Below are 24,731 nucleotides of genomic sequence, written 5' to 3'. Positions count from 1 at the left end.
CACAGAAGTTTTGATGACAATGACGTTTTAAACAGTTGCCTAAGCGTTAAAATTTGGCTAAAGAAATTACAAAACATATTAACCATGAAAAAGAGGGACATACGTTTAAAGCCAGTGGCATGAAAAGATTTTCACGGCATATCACTAAATAAATAAACTTCATTAGAAATTACTAATATACATGCTTGTGTGTGTGTGCGTATGTGGTGTGTGCAGAATTGTGCAAACTTAACCCTTTGAATAACTGAGATTGAGTGACACTCTGTTCTATTTACATAAACAATGACTAGAATGGAGACAAGGCTTTTTGTGCATATGATTCACTGCTGTTGTCTCCAATGCATGAAACATAGTCAGTGTTCAAGAAAAACTTGGTGAAAAAAATGAATGAACTGTTAATAGCAGCTCTCTTGGAGTGGCAGGGTTTTGGATAATTATTCCTTAATTGCTGTGTTTAAAAGTGTTTTCTTTATAAATGTGTTTTATATTTATAGTCAGAAAAAAATGCTATTTTCATTAAATGAAAATAAAAGTACTTTTAAAAATATCAACAATGAATCTCCTTCAGCAGATCACTCTATGGAGAAGAGTTATAAAAGAAATGTAGAAATCAGCATGCAAAAAAAAAATCTCTTGTTTAATTTAATATAAAGTAACAACAGAACTATATATGACAGATCTGGTGGAGGACTGATCTGGCGGGTCGACCCATTAAGTTGGTCAAGAGCTATTGATTGAATGTCCACTGTATTCCTGGCCCTGGGGATACATAGATGAGTCAGGCATGACCCTCCTCCCGAGGACCTCCTAGCAGAGTGGGAGGCAGGCGTATAAACAGATCATGACAAAGATGAGTGGGGAGTGTCCTGAACACAATGATACAAGCAGGGCTCCGTCATCCCTCAGAGGGGAAGTGTTGGTGGGGTGAGTGTGAACTCTGGGGTTGAAAGGAAATGCAATCTGGGAAGACAGCTCAGAGGAGGTGACATTTGAGATGAGTGACAAAGGTCGAATGGGAAGTAGCAAAGAATGAGAGAGAAAAGGGATATTCCTGGCAGAGAGAGAGAAAAATTTGAAAGAACAATTTGGGAGGATTTCCAGTGGCTCACACAGGCATGGAGTGTCCAAGGGGTGGGCTGGGAAATGAGGCTGGAGAGATTTGCAGGACTCGGATCCAGAAGGGTCTGTAGGACTGGGCTAAGCAGGGTAGCTTTCTCTCTAGGGCTATAGGAGCCTGTGGTGGTGAGGACATCAAAGAGCTTTCAGTAGCGAGTGAAAGGGTTGGCCTTGTTTACGTACTAGCTCATTCTAACAGGAGCGCAGAGGCAAAACTCAGGGCTGGCTTCAGGGGTGTGTGCCCCGCACCGCCGCTCAGGGCCCTGTGCTCAGAAGGGCCTGCTCTTGGTTTAATGCTCTCTCTGCTCTTGCCATCTTGAAATTCTTAATTGTTGTTGGGCAAGAGGCCCACATTTTCATTCTGTTCTGGGCCCCACAAATTATGTAAGAGCTCCTGACAAGACTAGAAGCCAGCTTTGTGCTGCAGTTGACCAGAAGGGAGGGCAGTCCAGTCTTCTGTCCCACCCTCTCTCAGCCTCCGTATTTAAGAGTCTCTCAGCACGTTGTGCAGGGTGAGAGCAACAAATGACACGGCGACGTGGGGCCTTGCCCGGGCAGGGAAGACGCCCTGCGAAGCAGCAGTGAGAAAAATGAGTCCAAGGCGCAGACTCCCTGCGGCCCCCTTCTCCTGTCCCTGCACCCTCATTTCGCCTCTGTGTGGGAACCAGGCTCAGCCTAGCAAGAATGAGGTTCTTGAGTAGGAGCTGGGAGAGGAGGAAGACAGGTGTTCTGTGTATTTCTTTCTGTTCTGGGAGCACAACTACCAAAAAAGAGACGATGGTTAGCATCCTGCTTTCCAGTTTAGCTCCACCCTCCGCCCGGCCACCCCGCCTGGCTTCCCTGCGGCTCCCTCCCGTGTCTGCGGGGGTCCTGCTGCGGGGAATCGGTGCTTCGATGCTTCGGCTTGGTTCTGCCCCAAAGCTAGCGCTGGCTGGCAGCTGGGCCTGAGTGGGAGGGAAGCTCAACCCCCTACCCCCCATCCCTGCTCCTTTAAACACGCTCTCTCTCTCTCTTTCTCTCTCTCTCTCTCTCTCTCTCTCTCTCTCACACACACACACACACACACACACACACACACACGTGCATGCACGCATGTGGCTCTGGGCACATGAGGGTTTGTTTTTGTCACCGTGAGGGTTTCGTTCCACACATCTCAGTGTGCACCAGCTGCTTAGCAACAGGCTGTTGGGCAGAGCCGGGAATTAAATTCCTCCCTGGCTGCTGCAACCACAGGTGCCCTGCGGGAGGGGAAGGGTCCTCTAGAGGGACTTGAGCTGAGGGCAGGGGTGTGCAGCCACCAGAAGGACACCCCAGAAACAATACAATCAGGGCGCTGGTGCTGGGCCAGGAATCTCAGGGACCTACTGGGACCGATGCTCCAGAAAACAGAATCCCGACAGAAGCCGTGGGCGGCAAGGAAGCTGCTGGCTGATAACAGGCAGCAGGCAAAATGGAAAAATTCATAAATATCTGCTGATGGGATTTGCCTTGGCAGGATGATCCAGGTTCAGGTCATCATTCTGGCCGCCCTGAAAGCTTCCACCCTGGTTTGTGGTTCTTGCCTTTGGAGCTTAAGGTCAAAAGTCTCCTTCCCTAGCAGTCCTGCCTCTGGTATAAGAGCCAGAAAAAACGAATCAGCCCCAAGGCTCTGCAGGTAGACTTCCCAGGTTCATGCCTCCATTCTGCCATTTACTGTGTGACCTTGAGAAAGTTACTTAACCCCTCTGTGCCTCAGAGTCCTCATCTATGGGCATTACCTCATAGGACAGTTGAGAGAATTAAGTTGAAACAGATAAAAGGGCTTAAATCAATGTCTAGTTCACGGGTGTGAGTCAGTGTGTGGTCAGTTACACCTCTCTGGGGTAAAGGCACTTTATTGTCAAAGATGGCACAAAGTGTCATGCAGACTCTGAAAAATCGGCATCCTTGATCCTGAGGGCAGGAGGAAAAGAAGTAAGCTACTTTGGTTTTTTTAGTGTTTTCCATGTACCTGGTACTGTACAAAATGCTTTACGTTAGCTAGTGCATCGGCCACCACTGGGATTGGTCTTTGCACACCTGAAACTGAGGCTCAGAAGCAAAGTGCCTTCCTCAAGGCCACATGGCCACTTCAGAAGTGGAGCCGGGATCTGACGAGTCACTCTAGCTTCAGATCTCCACTCGTTCCTCTAAGCCAAGCTGTCTCTCCTACTGCTGCTCAGAGAAGGAAAAACAATATAGATCTCTCTCAGATGGTCAGGAATTGCTGGAGAGAGCTGCTCCCCAGAGTGACATTTCAGAAACATTGGGCAAAACCGGGTCCTTAGCACCATGCCACTCCTGTGCACGTCCCCGGGATGGGCAAATACAAGCCAGGGTTTTGGGGAGATGGGAGATGTGACCAAGGTCTGGAGGCATTAGGCGCTGGATCTGGAATAAAGCTCCACACATCAGCAGGAGGCCCAGGCCGGCTGGCCACTCGCTGGCCAAGAAGCCGGGGGTGTCTGAGGGCAGGAGTCAAAACTGGTAAAAGGGCCTGAGAGGTCACAGCCTTTTCCCAGAGGCTCACAGCTCTGCTGGTTAACACTCAATCTGCTGCTTCCCTGACCGAGTGTCTGCTTATGCTGTGATATGTACATAGCCCCAAAGTTCATTTGAAGCAATTGCCTATATTTCTAGAATTTAGGTCATTAAAACAGATGCTTTTTCATCGTATGCACTGTCCGGAGCTGCAAGGTTCCACGCGGCAGCCAGGAGCCGCAAGCACTCAGACCGAGGTCAGTGGGATGGAGACGGACCCTAAGTAAGGCATACACACCGATTTCAAAGACAGTCCTCCCAAATGTCAAATATTTTGTTAAAACTTTACTACCAATTAAATGTTAAAATGATATAATTTGATATAATATACTGTATTAAATAAAATTTTATTAGAATTAATTTCACCTGTTTTTTTAAAATACGGTTATTAGAAAATTTCAGGTGACCTACGTGGCTCACGTTTGTGGCTCACAGCATCTTTCCATCCCCAACAGGGCTCCTCTCAGAGGTATTCACAGTCAGTCCTGCATCTGGAGGGTGTTTAGCTGTCATAAAACATCTACCTTTCTTTAGGGTAGAAGCACAGAGAGTAATGCCTGGAAGGACGATCTTCAAACATTTTGTTCAGTCTCCTGATTTACAGGCAGAGAAACTGAGGCCCTAAGAGGAGAAATGATTTTGGGGCTCCAGGTGTTACATGTAGACGGTCCACCCTGACCCCGGGGCCCAGGCCCAGGCCTCCACCTAGGGCTGCTGGCCGTTCTTTTCCAGCGCCTCCCGCCCTGCTGGGCCTCCCCTCCCCAGCGCTCTCCTCCCCTCCAGGGAAGGCCTGGAGGGCTCCCCTTGGGGAGCTCTGCATCTTTATTCATTAGCCTGGCGGAGGTGGGGGCAGGGGAGCCTGTCGGAAGGCTGCTTTCTGCTTTCCCTGCAGAGAGATAAATATGGAAATGTGAGAGGAGAGCTTCCCTGTCAGGAGTCAGGACCGCAGTCTCATCTAATGCACAAACAACTGGGGCTGGAGGAGGAGGCTCCCTGGGGCCCCTCAGCCCCAGCTCAGCGCCCCCTGGAGCCTCTGTCCCCTTGGCAGCAAGGTCACCCAGGCACTCAGCGACTCACTGGGCGTCTCCCCGCACTGGCCCTTGGTTTCCATTTCCCACAGCACCTCCCACAGGCCGCCACCCAACAACCCACAAACGCACACATGCCTGCTCACCTCCTGCTACCTCCGGAGCCCGCTCAGGCCCCCCTCCTCCAGCCTGCCTCTCCGGACCTCTCCAGGCTTCTTTAGGTCCTGGATGCACAGAGTCTACATTCTTGCTTCCTAAAGTGTGGTCTGTGGACCAGCAGCCTCTGCATCATGAGAGAGTGTTTGATGTTCAGCCGCTGCGGCCCCCTCCCAAACTGCTGAATCAGAATCCGCATTTTAACAAGACCCTCAGGAGAGTGGTGTTCGCAGAAGCTGGTGTTCTGGCCACAGCGGTGAGAGCAGGACCCTGTGTCAGGTCATCATGGTGCCCGCTGCCAGGCTCTAAGTGCAGAAAGAACACGCTCTGGGGGGTCATTAGCAGTGATACAGCACGTTCCCAGGTGCCATCCCACATCACCGCCCTGTGCCCTGGACAATACTGAGCAGTTAAGTCAAAACCCCTGGGCTCTGGCCAAAGCCCACAACCCCCAGGCGGTCTCTGGGCAGTTTGGCCCATTGGGAGCTTCTGAAGATCTGCTGACCTCACCCACCCAGCTTCTCAGCTGCATCTGTCTGATTAGCATGGATGCAGATGATCTACTGGTGGTACATGGTGAGGGTTAAGGGCAGAATTGGGATTTTGCCCTTTTTAGTGCCTGTGTTCCTGTATTAGATCAGAGGCGTATAGCTTAAAGGCTGAGAGTATACCTTCTAGAGTGAAACGGGTTCAACTCCACCGCTAACTAGGTATGAGATCTGGGACTAATTAACATAATATGCCTGTGCCTCTGTTTACCTGGCTCTGTAGTGGGCTCGCAGTGGTACCTATGTCAGAGGGTTGTTAGAGGATTGCTTGGGAGAATGTTGACAGTGTGCTTAAACAGGCCAGGCAAGCAGGAAGGGCTATAAAAGTGTTGTAATTAAATCAGCATCTTTTGTCGAGTATGATTTTGTCAGTTGTGCAGATTTACAGTTTAGAATTACAGGCATTGATCGGTGCTCTCAGGCTTATGGAGAGCCAGCTCCCTTGTTCTACACAAAAGGAAGCAGGACCAGGTTGTTCAGACCGTCTTCCAACACTAAACAGCCAGTAAGCGGCAGGATTGGTACTTGGTCGCTAACCCTTATCTGCTCCGGGGTAATGCCCTGCAGGACACGGTTAAAGGGCAGAGTGGCTGCAGGTCGGGCACCGGAGCCTTACCCTCTTGTGGCTTCGGCCCTTTGTCCACGTTAGGGTGGGAGGATTCCAGCTGCGGTCCTTCTGGCAAACTCTCCTGAGATCTAATCTCTCAATTGGTTCTTCTCGACCACTGAGTTACTCCCCAGGAAGAGGAAAATCAGGGAGTCTGGGAGGATAGACAGCAGAGGCAGCCTCCTCCCCAGGGAACTATGTCCAAGGCTGGCTCGCCTCTGTCTCTGAGTCTGTGCCCGAAGGATGAGAGGTGGTGATACAGATGGAGATATGATAAAGAGATAGAGAGAGATGAAGATATAAAGAGAGAGACAGATGAGAGATAGTTAAGGTATAGAGATAAGATATGCTACAGAGATAGAGATAGAGCTATATGAAATAGATGTTATAGAACTAGAGATATAACCTACATATAGAGATAAAGGTACGTAGATGGATGTCAATGCAGATACGGTTGTAGATTTAGATACAGATACACTTGTAGATAGAGTCATCCTTCGAAGTTTGAGCCTGTAATTAGGACAGACCAACACTAGGAGGCAGTCGGTCCTTTGGTTAACAACAAATCCAAAATTATAAAACGAACACCCACTTGCCAAATTCATTATTTTCTTTCTTCTCCTCCTTCTCCTCCTCCCCTTCCTCCTCCTCCTTCTTCTTCTTTTAGGTTTTTACTTTTAGAATCTGAAAAATAAATAAAACATAATAGCGAAAAGGAATTTTGAAGCTTATCTGATTTATCCCCTCATTTTATATCCGGGGAAATGGAAGTCCTCAGAGGCAAAGGGGCTTGAGTTTAGTCACACCTGGACACCCTGTCACAACCCAGCATCTGCTGCTCTGCAATGAGTTGCTTCCTTTATCTGCCCTGAGCACATGTAAAGCGTCTACAGCAGAACAGGTCCTAATCTAAAACCAGTGAGGTGTAGTTTCTATATAATAAAGAGCAAAATGTAGTATTTCCCTTGAAGAAGAGGTGATTTGGGCTTTTCTCATAGTGAGATTTCTCAGGTGAGGGAGACCTGAAAAATCAGTGAGGGGTCTGGATTTTTACTGCTGGTATCTTGTTTTCTATAAGAAAGTAACAGAACTTCTCTGGGAGTTCATGACTTCTTTGGGTCAATATGCATATCCAGGGACCTGGTCTAGGACATGGATGGAAATTGCTTCCCCTGACCCAAGGGGCAAAACCCCTTCTCTAGAAACTTAGTTCAGGGTTAATCTTCTTCTCAAATTGATGCAGTTACATAAGAACCAAGAGCTGATAGTGGTTCTCTTGTAATAAAGACTGGAGTCCTAAGGGGTCTGTGACTGTAGAGAATGGGTACTGTCATCCAGAGGACAAGGGGAGGGGCAGCTCTGAGAAGTGACCTCGGGATCTGGGTGACCCCTGTCGGGGCGGGTAGGGTGGCTGTGGCTTTGCCTGCCTTCCAGAGAGCCCGCGTGTGGAAGGCAGCTCACATTCTGGGCTGCATCTACCTTCGATTCGTTACATCTGCTGGAGGGCAAGGGACCAGGTCTTATATTTTGTGCTTACGCTCCGTTGCCCCTCCTCACCCTCCCTGCCCACGCAGAGCTCAGCACAGATAGAACGTGTCACCCACTAGGCTTCTGGGAGTATCTGTTGAATGAACACTGAGGCAGAAGACAGTTTTTGGATGCACCATTTCTAATTAAGGGGAGAATCTCTCTATCCTTTTTCCCGTCCACCTGACCAAGTGCATGTACAGCTCTGGGAATGATTCATACCCTCACGAATCATCGGCTAAAGCAGTAATGGGGATGACAGTTTTCAGGCCAAATGGAGAGCCCTCTTGCACAGAGCTGACTGAAGACAACCTTCAGAACACATTTCAACCCTTTTACTGGTCACTGGGTGGATTTTCTGCTGTGCTGTCTCCTCGGGCTCAAAAATGACCTGCTGTGCTGAGTCATTTGTTCATCCGGCCAATAGTCACTGATCACCTCCTGTGTGCCTGGCCCTGTGCTAGGCTCTGAGGACCACAGCAGTGGGCAAAACCAGGCCATTTCCTGTCGCCGTTTAGTTTATAGTCCGCTAGGGGAGGAAGGCCTTAATCAAGCAATCCCATGAACATTTCTTCACGATTTGGATCAATGTTAGAGCAGACTCAGTGATATGCACGTGTGTAATGGGGGCTTCTGACCTCGGATCAGAGAAAGCTTTCCTGAGGAAATGAAGACTGAATCAAGGTCTAAAGAATGAACAGGCATTAACTGAGCCAGGGCAGAAGATGAGCGTTCCAGACAAAGGGCCTGGAGAGGCAGGTGTTGAACCAGGTCACCCAGAGGAAGCCCCTGGCTGAGTCCAGCAGAGGTGAGGAGATGATCTCAGGGGCAGAGTAGTCATATTTCAAGTGTGCGACAGAGAAGACTTTGTTACCAAGTCGTCCAAGCTCATACTGATGCCGCACGACAGGCCAGTAAGTTGAGAGAGAAGCTGTTGGGGCAAGGAATAGCAACTTTATTCGGAAAGCCAGCAGACTGAGAAGATGGTAGGCTAGTGTCCCAAAGAACCATCTTGCCCAGTTTGGATGCTAGTTTCTTTTATAGAACAAAGAGGGGAAGGTGAGGAAGTAAAGTAAAAAAGGCGGTAAGTTCTTGCAAAGACTCCGGAGGGAATGTGTTAGTTTCTTCTTCCCTGCAGCCACTCACAGGTGGGCCTGAGCGGGATGTTTCCTGTGAGCTAAACAAAGGCATTTTAGTTTAACACTCAGGCAGGGGCCATTATGTATACTTTAAGCTGTAGGCAACATGCCTTTAGTGATTAACTTGTAGCAAAAGTAATAGAATACAAAGGTTAAAGAAAAAGAAACAGATCCCATACGGATCGTTCCTATGACAACTCCACCCTTGGGGAGGGATGCTGTTGGTGGGCTCGTAAGCCAGACACCTTAGGCTTCGGACATTTGAGAACAAAGGGAAACAGAATTGACCTGAGTGAGGACATTTTAAAAGGGACTGTGTCTTGTGAAGGTTTGGATGGCAGACCTCTCCATGACGGTGAGAGCAGAGCGGTCCAAGAATACTCTTCTGTTCTTTGATCCCAACATGAGCTCTATTTCAGGCAGACTAATGGGCAGAAATCTATTCCGAGGTCCGAGGGCTGCCCAGCATCAGCGGGGGGCTGGAGAGAGACTGTCCTCCTCAGCGGTCTCGCTGCCACTCCCTCCTGACACAGCACATCAGCCTTCTCAGTGCCCGAGGCCGTGCTTGTGAAAACCTCCCCGGCCACCTGAAGGTCAGACGGAGAACCGCTGGGGGACCTTCCTCCTCCATCCAATTGAGGCAGGCCCCAGGGACACTGGGAGAGGGGAAGGATTCTCGTGGGGAATGTTACAGTGTCTTCTCAGAACTTAGTACAACTTCTAGAAGGAAGAGCTATACGGACGGCAGCAAGATGGTGCAGAGGGCTGGAGGCCGGGAGGGAAGCACAGTGTTTTGAGGCCATTTCGTAATGCAGCCACCTGTGCCGCACTTGGGGTGGCAGGGCCAGGGGTACGGACGCATACTCAGCATGAAGTGTCTGGGGCCATTCAGCATCTCTTAAGGAAACAAACCTTTTGTCAACTGAAATAAACGCGCAGCCTAAAAGTTAAGAGTTACGTTTTATTTGGCGGGAGGACTCGAGCTGGGATGACAGCCTCTCGGATCGCTCTGAGGGACTGCTCTGAAGAGGTAGGGGAGGAACTAGGATGTATAGGAGCTTTACAACAAAGACCAGGTAGTTGGAACAATAAAAGATTACTTGTTACCGGAAAAAAAACCAGGCACCTCAAGTTAAAGAATTTAGTGCTTTTCTATGTATGGGAGGAAGCAAACATTTGGGCTCACTGAATTCATTCCTTTGACAAGCACCTAGCTATCTAGGGCCGGTATCCTGTCCTTTCTTATTCTGAGTCTGCTCAGAGTGCACCATTGTGAGTGGCTGCAGAGGCCGGGCTGCAGGCCTGTCCCCACTGGGGGGTGGCGGCAGCTGCTGATGACTTGGTTTCAGCATTCTTTGTTTACTGATATGGTTGCAGTATTTTCACTCACATGGCAGTATTTTCTTTCACATTTTCAATATTCATAACTGGATAGATTATGACAAGATGGAAATGTGCGGCTTTGGACCACTGTCTGTAAGGAAAACCTCTGCTGTGTCTTAGGAGCAAGCTGGTTAATTCGTGCAAAGTTTCCTATTGTCTCCCTGGGGAGAGACAAGGCCTTGAGTATTTACTGCGGATTTCTTCTCCTGCCCATTGGTCGGTCCTAAGTAAGGGTGTGGAGTACAGACAGAGTCTAGGCTTGTGTGATCCAGGAACATTTTAGACTCTGAGACCTTTCCTAAACTATGATGAAGAGTAGCGAATTGTCAGCCACCTGCATATTGGGGTGGGGGAAGGGGACTGCACACTAAATTTCTGTTACGTTTCAAACTCATAAGACCATCTCCATTATTCTCATTTGTGGCTTATACACTTGTATCATAGTGTAATTTTATACTTACGTAGTTGTTTGATTAATACCTATTTCCCCCACTATCCTTAATATGCCATGTATTTTTTCTACTTTATTCAGCACCTAACATAGTGCTTGACACATAGTAATTGCTCAATAAATGTTTGTTGAGTTAAAGAATGAATGAATCACAAAAAATATCCCTCAAGAGGCGTTTTAGTGTTTTCATGTAGTACATACATCCTGCCAGGAGGTGGCGATAAATACACACCGCCAAGGATTTAGAGATGATGGAAGCTAAGAATTACATAATGCAACAAATTGGTTTGTTTCATCCTTCCATGTGGGTTTAAGTTTATTTCCTCATCTAATACTTGATTAAGAGAAGCAGGATGGAGCAGAAATGACCAGACAAATCCGCTTTCAAATCCTGCCTCGCCCACAGCCAGCCAGGCGCCTTAGGCAAATGCGTGGACCTTTCAAGCTTGTTCCTCACCCACAGCAAGGAGTTTACGATAGCAGGTTTTGTTATAAGGATTAAATGGAATAACACACTATGAAGTATTAGAAGTGGGCCCATTTCTGTGTGAAAATCATGAAAGTGTTACAATAAACGTGGAGGCAGATGGAAATCTTCCCCTAACTTTCTACCTTCTGTTTTGTATACAGGGGTCCCTCAGTAACCGTGGGGGATTGGTTCCAGGACCCCCACAATATGAACTCCATGGATGCTCAAGTCCCTCATATAAACTGGCCTAGTATAGTTGGCCCTCCGTAGCTGGGGTCCGACACTCGCGGATTCAGCCAACCACAGGTCAAATTTCGAATCTGGCTCCACAGTCTGTTGAATCCAGGGATATGGACACCCAGGACCAAAGGTGTTCCTCTTCTCCAGAGGGTGTGAACAATTCTCACTTCTCCTCTGCAAAACTTGGCAACAGATTGACACAGTGGGAGGAGAACTTGAGGGTTTGCTGGACCTTTCTGAGTCCATGTTTCCTTGACCATGAAATGGAGCTGAGGGTAACGGCTTGGCAGGGATAGTGTGAGAACTAATGACATAGCATAGATCATACTGGTCAGTACAGAAGCCACTGGCCACATGTGGTTATTGAAATTAAAATTAAAATGTCCTGTTCTGCAGTCACTCCAGTAACACTTCAGTCCACTGTCCTTTGCTCTTTTTTTTCTATTTTATTCCCAGCACCTAACACAGTGGTTGACACATTTGGCTAGTGGTTGTCGTTTTGGGCAGTGCGGTTTACAGAATATTGCCATCATGCCAAGAAGTTCTATGGGACAGAGCTGCCTAGATTATAACAAATGTCCAGCCGGTGGTAGCTGTTTTCAGCAGCAGCGTTTGGTCACCTGGTTACCTTCAGGCTGACGCCATAAACACTCCTTTCACTTGGACAAGGTGGTAATCACCAGGTACCATCTGCAGGGCTTGTGCTATGTGCTGTGAACACATGGTGATCAAATAGGTTTGTGCTCTGGGGATTCACAGTTCAATAATAGATATTAAATAAGTAATCCCCTAAATAAGTAGGAACGACAGATGGTGCTAAACCTCTGCCCTAAAAACCTGCCTCTCTGCTACCAAGTAAAGGTTAAGAACCAAACCATTTGGGTTGCCTTGAGGAGTCTCGGAGATGCTGAAGGTTTAACTGATCATGACTGTACAGTACAGTTATTAGGAAGGACAGCATCAAAAAGGAATTAGTTCACGCTTTCATTCACTAATTATTGAGCACTTACTATGTGTCAATTAGGCAACAACATAACTTAGCAGCCAAGACGTTCTTCTCATGGAATTTACATTTTTCATGGAGGAAGAAAGACAGTGAATAAATAATTAAAATATGTTGTATGGTAGTCAGCTTTTTGGAGAAAAATAAAGCAGTGAAGGAAGATGGAGAATTCTGGGAATGGGGGAGTTGACACTGTAATGAGGACTTTTGAAATATTTTTCGTGACGGTTCAGTTGTAGTGAACCCTCCTCTTCCCTCACGGGGGCATGGATGCGGCCAGCTGATGCGGCGGTCCCATTTCGCAGATGACAGTGAGCTGCTAACAGAAGTGACACAGTGACAGATACAAAGGCGGGCAAGACTGCGGACCCCGTGATCCCCAGGAGCTTACGGAGCTTCTCCTTGGGGGCCCCGAGCAAGGAGCTGGGGGGGAGCAGAGATGAACAAGCCGTCTCTGCCTGCACAGAACTCACAGGTGGCAAGGGACACAGACAGGACTAGAACTTTCTGCGGTCGAGGGCAGAGGGTTTGAAAAGATTCATCCAGAAATAAGTGAAGCACAAACCAAGCAGAGGGCGAGATTCTGTCCAGCCGTGAGGGTGGCCTGGAGGTAGAGCCTTGGAGCCGGACACGCAGACAGGGAAGGCCTATGAACTGTGAAGGCCACGGGCAGGTTTGGTGACACCTAAGAAGACACTGCGGCTCAGGGGCATGAAGCAGAGCAATGAGAGAGATGCCTATGCATTGGGGCGGTCACGAATGGCCACACAGAGCAGGCGGGAAGCCGGGATTCAGCGGTGCCAGGGCGGCCTGAGGGCTGAGCTGAGAGCAGAGAGGAGCAGGACACACAGTGTTTAAGGCGCATAGTGGGTCAGGTACGGGAGCCCTTGAACGGCAAGCGAAGGAGTTCGGATTTGATTCCACTGAGCGTTTCTGTGAAGAGAAATGACATTATTGGAGCCACATTTCAGAGAGGTCAGTGTGGCCTGGGTATCGGACCTGGAGGCAGCCAGAGGCAGGAGGAGCTGGGAGATTTTGGCCAGGATCAATGCGAGGCCATGGGGCCCTGGCCGAGGCAGAAGGGAGAGCAGGGGCACCCTCTGTGGATACTCGCAGTGGCAAGTGGACAGGGGAGATGGGGAAATGGGGTGTGGAGAGAAGCCAAGGACATCTTGCCCCGCCAGGCCCTTGCTGGAGGAGACCCACGGAGTGAGGAGACGGAGGAGGTGTCCGAGGGGACTCTGAGCTCTTCTCCTCGGCAGTGCCGGGTGGGCTCGGGGAGCTCCCTGTGACCCAGCTCAGGAGACAGCCGGCCCACGCTGTGCCCAGCTGACTGGACTCTGCTGAGAATCTGACTGGGGGGCTCCTGGAAGGTCTTCCAGGAAGAGGAGGCAGGTGCCCACAACTGCTGGCAGGTACAAACGGCATTTCCAGGCATCCTGGGGAGGGGGAGTCCGCAGGAAAGAGAGATGTGCATCCCAGAGGAATTACCTCAGAAACTTCTAGAAATCAGTCCAGGGGATGCTGTGGGACAAATGCCCCCTTCTGCTTGTCAGTCAGCAGTGGAGAGCAGGCATCCACACCAGTTCTCTGCCACACAGAACCTCCCCTGGAAAGTCTGCTGAGGACCCCCGTTCCTGGGGCCTGTCTAGAAAGCCTGGCCCTGTTTCCGCTTTTGGGACAGAGCGGGGAAGGCTGTGTGATCTTGCTCTCTACTAACCTTGGCCCAAATGTGGACCTGAGCACAGCAGAAGCAGGAGGCCTCACAGGGTTGGCCTTTTCTCAACTCCCTTGTCCTCATTTCCGAGGTGCTCATCCTCAGCGGAACCTCCCACCGCAGGCTTGGCCTGTTCCCTGCAAGCCAAGGCTCCCTCACTTGGTTAACAAAGACTGGGAGCACGGCTGAGTGGAGCAAGGGACGTGTGGTCCAGCAGAGGAACGCCGCGTGCGCCAAGATCACTGGGCTGCAAGGAGAGAGGGGTCGACATCAGGATGTTTGCAGAGGAAGGGCCTGGGGGAGGTGGCAGCTTCAGGTGATGGGAAGAGGCAGAACTGAGCAGTAGGTGAGGGTCCGACAGACAAAGGGAGCTGTGTGGGCCAAGACAGAGGCTGGAAAGCACAGGGCACTCAAGGATCCATGAGTAGTTCCGTCTGGCTTCCACAGATAGGTGATCCCACCCCAAGTTAGAAACAGGGCAGGCCCTTAAATTCACCTGTAAGTTGGTTTTCAGCACCAGGGGACGGTTTCCTGCAGACATCACGCTTCACTTGGTATCTGGGTCCTGGTCTCATCCGAGGTCGGCAGCCTCTAAAGCCCCTTTCCTCAGAGCATAACCAGAGCACAGGACTGTCCCTGTGGTAGGACGAGGATAGATCGCTGTGTGGCCCTGAGTAGGAGTATCATCAGAAGGGCCAGAAGTAGTCAGGGACCGCGGGCTACTTCTGCCCCCACTTCTGCCAACCTTCTGCTGTGAGGCTCTGAGCCCCCGAGTGTTGGAGCAGAAGCGCTGTGCCCTGTGCAGGGGCAAGGACAGGGCCCGAGAAAGCAGGCTGCAGCGCCTGGGAGGACTGGCTCCCGGCCACCATCACCCCCACCCAGCCCGGAGCCCAGGGGACTGGCCAGGTCACCGTCATCCCCAGAATTGAGCCTAGGGCTCTGCTGGCCAGAACCCGGAGCAGACCCTGCTCCACCCCCACACCCTGCTCTTCAAAGAGAAGCTTCTCTCAAGCGCCCTGAGGAGGGCAGGCTGCCCCACTGGTGCCAAACCCCGGCAAACGCTTCCAGGAGCCGCACCACACAGCTTCTGGGGTCAGAAGCGTTCCTGGCTGAGGGCCTGGATACCTGTCAGCAGGCATTAATCCACCAACTGCAGCTGCTTCTGGATGAGTTTTTGGTTTTTTTTCTTTTTAATGGAAATACAGGATACACTTGATTTTAAAATGTTGAACAAAAGTAGAAAAACTATATGTGTGTGTGTGTGTGTGTGTGTGTGTGTACATAGGCATAAAAGAGAGGCTGGAAACTTAATGAAAATTAGCAATATTAAATCATCTAATACAGTTTCTAAAATTTTTCATAACTAAATTTATTTTCTTTCAAACAAGTCACAATGGGCTGAATGCTTGTGTGTCCCCAAAAGTCATATGTTGAAACCTAATACCCAAAATGATGGTATTAGGAGGTAGGGCCTTAGGGAGGTGCTTAGGTCAGACGGGTGGGGCCCTCATGAATGGAATTAGTGCCCTTATAAAAAAAAGAGACCCCACAGAGTCCCCTTGCCCCTTCCACCATGTGAGGACAAAGTGAGAATCCGGCAGTTTGCAACCCAGAAAAGGGCCCTTGCCAGTACTTGACCATGCTGGCATCCTGATCTTGGACTTCTGGACTCCAAAGCTATGAGCAATACATTTCTATTGCTTGTTAGCTACCCAGTCTGTGATAGTTTGTTATAGCAGCCTGAACTAAAAGACGTAAATGAAATGTATATAATTATACATATATAAAATTTCAACTTCAGTTTTTTAATTATATTAAAAGGTTTAGATTATTAATGCCACCAAAAATTATTTCTGCATCAATATTTCATGCAGGAATTGGAGCAAAATACATTGAATTTTAAAAAATAAACGCCCGTCAAGCAACAATACACCAAAATACTTGTACATCTCAAGCACTATTTTCCTCCAAGAGAAGCGAATATGAGTTCATGACCCTAATTTCTTCCTAAAGAGATTGAAGGGAGTATGGCTTCATTTTTCTGTGATGATCTGTCCAAAGTTGAATTATTTCATCAAAAGAAGGAGCATTCCCCTGAAGAGAAAAACGCGAAGTGCTTAGAACACAATAGGATGAATTTTCTACAGGAAACAGCCCCTCCGGATACCTGGGGGCTCCTGACCACACACTTGGTTCTTTCAAAGTAAACGTGTTGGCTATAAAAGTCAGTAAACAGACGTTCTGCAAGGCACATGTAACTTTTATAGCTTGAAATTTACAATTGATTCCAGATCTAAATGAATTTTTAATATACTGACCTGAGGTGCCCAACTATTTTTAGATAAGACTATCAGATAGCCCTTAACTTAAAAGTATGCTGTGAGGTATAAAGTAGGTAAAGCACTGCACTGCCAGAAACCTACACGGATGGAGAAAAATAATACGCAGTGGCCTCGTGTCACTGCCCTTAGAAAGGCTGGTGGGACATCCCTGAGGCTTGGGAATCCATCTCCATCAAGGAGCTCACTCCGCTCTGTTCTTAGGCTCCGTCACAGGTACCAGCTTTGTCCAGCAAGACCCCTGACCATAGGCAGATGGTGCATCAGCAAACAGCACCCGCCGAGAGAAAGATGAAGACCACTGATGCACAGGGCACATGTGACACTGTGATAGAAGAAGAAATATATATTTGGTCTTGATCCCCTATTCCTAACACAAAAGCTTCTAAGACTCTTGGAATCTCTGGTGTGATAACAGTGTCTTTTGTATGTTAATGAGATAACTGGTGGCTGGGGACCCCAAGAGAGCTTCAGGATTTAGGTGGAGGGCGGAGTAGGGGTGCTGATCCCAGAAAGACCAAGGAAGATTAGAGAGTTGGAACTTTCAGCCCCAACCCCCAGGGAGGGGTGAGGATCTGGAGATTGAGTCCAATCACCAGTGGCCAGTGATTTAATCAACTGTGCCTACATGATGAAGCTGCCATAAAAACCCTTAAACTATGGGGTTCGGGGAGCTTCCGGGCTGGTGAACACCTCGAGGGGCTGGGAGGGTGATGCACCTGGAGAGGGCGTGGAAGCTCCGTGCACTCCCACCCCTATACCTTGCCCTGTGCTTCTCCCCTGTTGCAGGTGTATCCTTTATAACCACTGGTAATAGTTTTTTAAAAAGTGCCTTCTAAGTTTTGAGAGTCATCCTAGCAAATTCTCGACACTGAGGAGGGGGTTGTGGGAACCCTCCAACTTTATAGCAGGTCTCTCAGAGGTCCAGGTGGCCACCTGGGACTTGTGAATGGCATCCAAGGTGGGGTGGTCTCGTGGGACTGAGCCCTCACCCTCTGGGGCAGTTAGCATCAGAATGGAACTGAATTGTGGGACACCCAGTTGGTGTCCAGCAAGTTGGAGAATTGGTTGTTGTGGGGGAAAAAGACAAACCAAAACCAACCCCCGCCCCACATTTGATGCCGTAAGTGTTGTGAGTTAAAAAAGAAAAAAGCAGTTCAGGGCACATGAGGATCAAGCTATTTAGAAAGGCAGGACGTACAGTGAGAAAGAGGACGCAGCGGGGAGGGGGCAGGACGCCGGTGGTCTGTGTGGGGCCCACCCACCTGCTTAGCAAGAGGCAGAACGTCCACAGGAACAGGAACACCAGTGCCTCCTCTGGAATCTGCTTTGCATTTTATATTTGCTGGATCTCTTCATCCAGAAACACATACATACTGTCTCTGCTTTAAAACAGCACATGGTTTGTTTTTGTTTGAGGCAGGGGCAGGGGTGAAGTTTACCTGATTGTTTCCTGTGCTCCACTTGGAGACTGCCCTCTAGCTTGGCTGGGGCGGAGAGTTAGGAGTCAGAACGCCCCGCTGTGGGTGACTGTCCTGGATGCGTGTCCAGGGCGGGGCCCTGCCTCCTTCTCCGCACTCTTACCTCCGGGCGGGTCTGAGCCTCCCCGCCTCTTCCCGGGTCCAGTCTCTGTCTCCCACAGCACTCCGGCGGCTCTGAGAAGACATCTCTTCATGGCTCTCAAAAATAAGTGCAGTCATGTTCTATTTTTAGTGGGTTTTAAATGGTCTGCAGAAGGAAAGTTCCTGTAAAAAGAAGTCTGGACTCTGGAACCTCACCCGGGGAGAGGGTTGTGAGCTGGGGACGGGGAGCTGCCGGCAGGAGGTCGGGGCAAACTCGCTTGGGCCCCACGGGTGGGCGGTGAACCTAGACTGTCCCACCCAGAGGAGTGGAAGTTCATGCAGCACCCACCACCCTGAGCAGGAGAGGAGTCAGGGCTCCTTCATCCTCATCCTTGAGGGAGAGCGACCGGAGCCGCAGATGAGGAATCCTAGCTGCTCCCCTATTCCAGGCCCCACAGACCCAAAAGCCCAGTGTCACCAGCCTCACACATGGGAGACAGCAAGGGGCCTGTGAGTGAGGACACAGGGGGAGACGGTCTCCCTGCGCCAGCCCTTGACCTTGAACGTTGGGCCAGACCTTCGTCCAGGCGGGCGAGCCTGCCCTCCTCCACCCCGGGCAGCCCGTGGGCAGGAAGGCCTGTGATTCCCCCTCTCCCGACACCTGAACCTCTGTGTTCTGCTTTGTAGTTCTTCCCGTATGGGGACGCCTCCAAGTTTGCCCAGCACGCCTTCCGGACCTTTGACAAGAACGGGGACGGCACCATCGACTTCCGAGAGTTCATCTGCGCCCTGTCCATCACCTCCAGGGGCAGCTTTGAGCAGAAGCTGAACTGGGCCTTCAACATGTATGACCTGGACGGGGATGGCAAGATCACCCGGGTGGAGATGCTGGAGATCATTGAGGTGAGGGGGCCCCACTCCCACCCAACCCCCACCCCGGGCAGCGGGCGCTCCGTGTGCTCAGGACCTGGGCTGCGGGCACTGGAGGCAGAGCCCCGGGAACGAGCTCCCTGGGGATAAGCCTGTGGCAGCTCTTTCTGCCCCGCCAGGAGTCCTGCCAGGCCTTGAAGTCTCCGTCCCTGTTCCCTCGCTCCCACCAGGCTCTGGGAAACGTCACAGGTCCGAGCTGCTGGACCCTGACTGTCGATCAGCATTTCAACCAGCCACGCTCGCGCTGGGAGATCTTCTATAGGCGAGAGCCTCCTGGGTGCAGAGGGTGGAATCAGGACTCAGTTTCTCTGGCACTTGGCTTAGCTCTGCTCTGTGGATGCTGCCTTCTTCCTCAAACCAGCTGCCCCCGTGGGCACAAGATGCTGCCCATGGCTCCCAGGTCCCCATCACTTCACGTGAACAGTCATCTTTTCAGGTGCCTGTGCAAACGTCCCAGGCTTCCTCTGCCCACTGCTCTGACCTTAATCTTCCACATCCTCCCTGTACACTGTGCTCAAGACACCTGGGACTTCTTGGTTTTCCTGGAACACGCAGCTTTACTTCAGGGCCTCGACATCCTCTCTCTCTGCCCAGATCCCCTTCCCAGCCTCCCTCACTTCACTCTGGTCTGTGTTCTCATCTCACCTCCCAGCAGGCCTGCCTTCCTGCGCTGCCCTCCCCACACAGTGCCCACCGGTGCAGTCTAACCCCTAACCAACATGTGTTTTTTTGTCACAGCATTTATCACGGCCCCAGATAACCTTACATAACACAAGCTCTGTGGGGAGAGGACTCTGTTCGCTCACTGCCATTTCCCTAGCACCTAGAAGAGACCTGGAAACTGGCAGGCACTCAACTGCTGATGAGTGAATCGATGCCTTTTCACTGGCTGACTGTCTCAGCCTGTGTGCTCACCTCTGCACCAACCAGTGTGACCCCAGAGGGAAATGCACCACTTGCCACACGCAAGAGCCAAGCATTCCATCCTGAGCTGGGGTGAGGCCCCGTCCAGACCACAGGGCTGAGACGCAGGGAGGGTGGATCCCCAGATGACAACTAGGGGCTGATGGCAAGAAACAGGAGCCAAAACCCAAGTGGCCCAGTCCCCCAGGTCCCCCCCAAGCTACGCTCACTCTCCTCCCCTGGGGCAGCTCCCGGCTCCGTGCTGCGCCTCTGGAGCCCTGCCTGCCCGTCATCTCTCAGTACCTTTAGTTCCTTCTCTCCATTTGGTACCCACTTGCCTTCCCAAGTAAACTGGAAGACGCAACGGCAGCAAGGGGAGCTTTAAGAGTCAGACCTGGTATGCTGCTTCCTGGCTGTGGGGCTTTGTGCACCAAAGCCTCAATGTCTTCGTGAAAAAATTAAGCAAATAAAACCTATCCTCCAAGCCCATGGTCAGGGTTAAGTGAGATGGTCTGCAGAGAACCCGGCACACTTCCTGTCATGTAGGAAATGCTCAGTAAATGGCAGTTATCTCTCAGGCTCTGTATCCCTTGGAACTATCATCCACCTCAACTCCCAGCTTCTTTCCTTCTCTCCAGCCGCATCCCCCATCCTGCTCCCTCTGCGTGTGGCTCCCCATGTCCCCCTCCAGTGATTTCACCAGCTCCTGGCCCTTGGCACCCGTGCCCTGGCACACTTTCCTGCCTCCAGGTTCCGCTTTGCTGAGCCACCTTTTCAGGACCAGCAGGTCAATAACTGATGCAGTCTTCACAGCATCCCTGTGCTTCAGGAGCTGCTCGTTCACTTGATCTAAAGTCTACAGAGCAGTTCCTCCGTGCACAGGCGCACAGCTCTCTGACAGCTGGTCCAGCCGACACCCGTTTGCTTCCGTGTCTCCTCTGCTCCAGACTCACTGTCCATCCCAGGCCCCTCACCCTTGCACATGCACTTCTGGCCACTTTTGCTCCCACCATGCTTTTCACCTGGATGTCTTTCAGGGCTCTGGGCCCATCTGAGTCCTTTTCTCCTTCGAGGTCTAGGTTATCTCGCCGCGTCCAAGAAGCTGTCTTGGCCTACTTCACCGCAGGGTTCTCCACCACCCTCTGGGCTCCTGTAGCCTGCAGTCAGCCTCTCTGTTGGTGCCAGCCTCCCGGCAAAGCGGTGGAGACAGATGTGAAAAGACACATGTGCCCACCCTGGAGGAGCTGGCTGACCCGAGGGCCTGTGTCCACACGAGAGAACAGGCAGTGACAGCAGAGCAAGGCGGGTGCCTTGATGAGGGAGGCCAGTGGCCGGAGGGGACACCAGGGGCCACGCGCCCCAGGGAAGCACAGGACATCTGCCCCGCAGTGTTGTACACAGGCCTAATGGGTCCTTAGCTTTTGGTTGAATAACGAGAATACCTGAGACAGTCATTTCTTCCTAGGAAAGCACACGTGAGACATATCCCATCTTCAGAGAAGACAGTGATAAACATTGTGATCCATGCCAGGGGCCGACAGGGGTTCCTTAAGATCCGTCAGGGAGCAGGTTCATATTTAGTCCTGAGTCTGACGTGCTCTCGACCTGCGCTGGTGTTTGGTGGAAGAGTCTGCATCGGGAACGTCCTTTCTTGGTTGTCCTGTTTATGGTGCAGATTGCAGGGCTGCATTTCAGATGCGGTTAAGGATTCCCAGCCGTGTTCAGAGCTATTAGATGAGGTCCAGGGTGGACTCTCTGTGTTTACTTTTCTTTTTGCCGTGACTTCATCAACAGTGCATTTGTCTTGCTGGCGGCCTTCCCACCTATCACCTCCTTTAAGCCCTTTTCGTTTCACCCTTCAAAGGCCAGAGTGAAAGTGGCAGCTTACTTGCGGCTGACCCCGTCTGTCTTGTTTTTAAAGTCCAGGCATCTCTTCTTTTCCCTCATACACTGCTCAGGATTCTAGGCTAATCCAGACCCCTTCTACCAACTGTCCATCAAATGAAATGTCAACAGTCTGCTTCTTTTAAAGTCAGATGTCATAGATTTTTTTTTTCACTGTAAATCAACACAATCTATTTACAAAAGTGAGCAAGCAAAAAATATTTTATCTCAGTAGACATTTTACTTGTTAAAGGAAACACTTGTTAGTGGTGTATTCTAATTGGCATTCTTCAAAACTTTATTGAGTTATAATTAACAGACCATAAATTCACGTGTTTTAGCTATGCAATTCAAAGATTTTTATAAACTTGCCAAAGTTCGCAACCATCACCATAATCTTATTCTGGAACAGTTTAATTCTCCCAGTAAGATCCCTCATGCCCATTTGTACCCCCAGACACAGGTACCTTCCCTTCTGCTTTGCCTCTATGGATTTGTCTTTCTGGACATTTCATGTAAATGGAATCATACACTATGTATGTACAGCCTTTTATATCTGGCTTTTGGGGCTAGGGTTTAGCTGTGTTGTAGCATTTATCATTCCTTTTTGCTGCTAAAATCATATTCAGTTGTACAGAAATGTCGTATTTTATCTGTTTACCAGTTGATAGGCAATTGTGCTGTTACCACTTTTTGGCTATTATTAATAATGCTGCTATGTAAGGTATGTAATAATGTTCACCTGTAAGTCTTTGCTTAGATGGGCATTTAATTTTTTAAGGCATTTTCCTAAGAAAGAGACTTGTTTCTACCTTTCATTCCCATTTGGGAACTAATTGTGCACACTTAATTGAACTGGACAATGGAATCTTCCAACTCTGTTCTTTAGCTTATGAACAGAGTCCTTGATTCACAGTTCTCCCTACACTGCCCTCTTTCAGGGCTAAACTTTACTGGTCCACCTTGTTTGCTTTCTTAACAGATTGTAGATTCCTTATGAGTGGGGCCCACACTTCATCCTCCCTAAATCTCTAAGGAGTCGTGCTTATTGACCGTCGTCTGCACCTCAAACTCAGAAGGTTTGAGCTGAACTCATCATTTTCCTCCCTGCACCTGCTCCTATTTCATTTTTCTCAATCTCACCACTATTCTTTCTACTCACTTTCCCCAGCCAGGAACCTGGGAGTCACACAAAATTCTTCTCTATCCCATTGGTCATGAGATTCACATGGATTTGATGACATCACTCTCTTATTTAAAACCATTTAAGGAGTCCTTTGAAGGAAATTTAAATTCTGTGACCTACTGTGGGAGGACTTTATGGCCTGTTTCTTGTTTTCCCAAGGCAATCTACAAAATGGTGGGCACAGTGATCATGATGAAAATGAATGAGGATGGCCTCACACCCGAGCAGCGAGTAGACAAGATTTTCAGCAAGATGGATAAGAACAAAGATGACCAGATTACACTGGATGAATTCAAAGAAGCTGCGAAGAGCGACCCTTCCATCGTACTACTTCTGCAGTGCGACATTCAGAAATGAGCGGAGGTCATCACGACGGACTGCACAGAAATCTCAACGTTCCATTCGGTCTGCAGCTATCACACACACACACACACACACACACACACACACACAAATATTGCTTGGACTACCTATAAATGGACTTGCTTCTTGTGTTTGAAACACTTGTGTGCATGAGAATGTCATTTGCTAATGAATTTTAAAAGCATATATTACAAAACAAACAAACAACCTGCCACAATGTGATATGTGTAATATCATTTCATTAAAAAAAAAGAAAAAAGAATTCTCCTCCTCCAAAGCCTGGGCAGAAATGTGCTGCAAAGAGTTATATGATTTCTTGTTCATGTTCTGCTAATGCTTGCGTCTCCTTGATTACATAATGTTAGTAGCACTGAGACCCCCACGATAATGTAACCTAATTATAAGTTGTGTCACCATTCTCCTGTAAAATAGTACTGGACAGACACGCGGAGGGGCCCTTGGCCTCTCTGTGCGGTCCACACACAAGAGCTTGTGTTATCAGTGAATATAAATGTACGACATTTGCATGCCTTTTAGGTTTGCCTTAATTCTTACCTCATTTGCATCCTACCGATCTGGAAAGAGCTATGTTGGAATTAATGCAGTATAAAACTTCAAAACCCTGCTAAATGACTCATTAATTAAGTATATCTATCTATATATACATATACACAAAGATATTATTTATTGAAAGTAAAAAAAAAAAAAAGATGGATGTGTATTGATTTCTGCTTGAATTTTCAAAGACTTCCAAAGAGGTGGCAATCGATGTCCCAAATAAATTTATAACATTTGACTTTTTCCCTCAGTTATTTCATAATTTTTAAATTTGAAATAGGTGTTCAGAATCATCAAGGGTCAGGAGCAACAACTTATTAAATCTGCCTTTAAACATGCAGCCTGGGAATTTGAAGAACTGATGACAACCAAAGGGCAAAAACGACTTCCCGATGCTTCCTCCTGGCCCTCAGAAGACAGACAGTTAATGCAGCATGTAGGATTTAAATGAAACATCATAAAATGTGCTCGTTCTCAAAAAACACTCATCATATGGCCATAAATGTTATCTCAGTGTGACCGTGGTGCTAAGCACACGTTACCTTCTGCACGACCACGTGGAGGACACAGGCTGAGATGCATTCTCAGAAGGAGCCAGGAGGAAAGCAGACCTCCGTTTCTCCTAATCAAAAGTTGTTTTAACAATGGAACAGAATTCTGAGCCTTTCAAGCTTGACGAAGGAAGGCAGAGAGGTTCCATCAAGAACCCTGGAGGTGGGTTTGCATTTTCAGAACGAGTCCGGAGGAGCCGGGTTACTTTCTACAGCACTGTCCAGCACAACTTTCCATGATGATGGAAACGTCTGTGCCTGCACTGGCTACGTGAGGCTGTTGAGCACTTCAGGCTTAGCTGGTGTGACTGACAACTGCATTTTTCATTTTATTTTAATTAAATTTAATTTGCCATATGTAGATAGCAGTTACAGTATCAGACAGTTCACAGTTCATTGCTAAATTACTCACTTTACATGGAGCACCTTTTTTTTTTTTTTCCTAAATACTCTTCCTTTTTCTGTCTTAGGATCATTAAATGGGACCAGAGACCAGGGCTGATGACTCCATT

General features: G+C 49.1%; 1 protein-coding gene across 1 annotated transcript in view; it reads left to right on the top strand.

The window, feature by feature from the left end:
- VSNL1 (visinin like 1) overlaps positions 1–23,906 on the top strand; it is a 100,772-nt gene extending 76,866 nt beyond the window's left edge. Inside the window, exons 3-4 of the mRNA XM_010989665.3 lie at positions 18,532–18,747; positions 22,907–23,906. Of these exons, the coding sequence (XP_010987967.1) occupies positions 18,532–18,747; positions 22,907–23,104 (414 nt within the window). The 3' untranslated portion in view covers positions 23,105–23,906. The remainder of the gene's footprint in view (positions 1–18,531; positions 18,748–22,906) is intronic.
- The last annotated feature ends 825 nt before the right edge of the window (positions 23,907–24,731 follow it).

Source organism: Camelus dromedarius, chromosome 15 (assembly GCF_036321535.1).
Source record: "Camelus dromedarius isolate mCamDro1 chromosome 15, mCamDro1.pat, whole genome shotgun sequence".
Taxonomy (NCBI): Eukaryota; Metazoa; Chordata; class Mammalia; order Artiodactyla; family Camelidae; genus Camelus; species Camelus dromedarius.
Note: the sequence above shows the minus strand (reverse complement) of the source record. Positions and strands in the feature narration are given on the sequence as shown.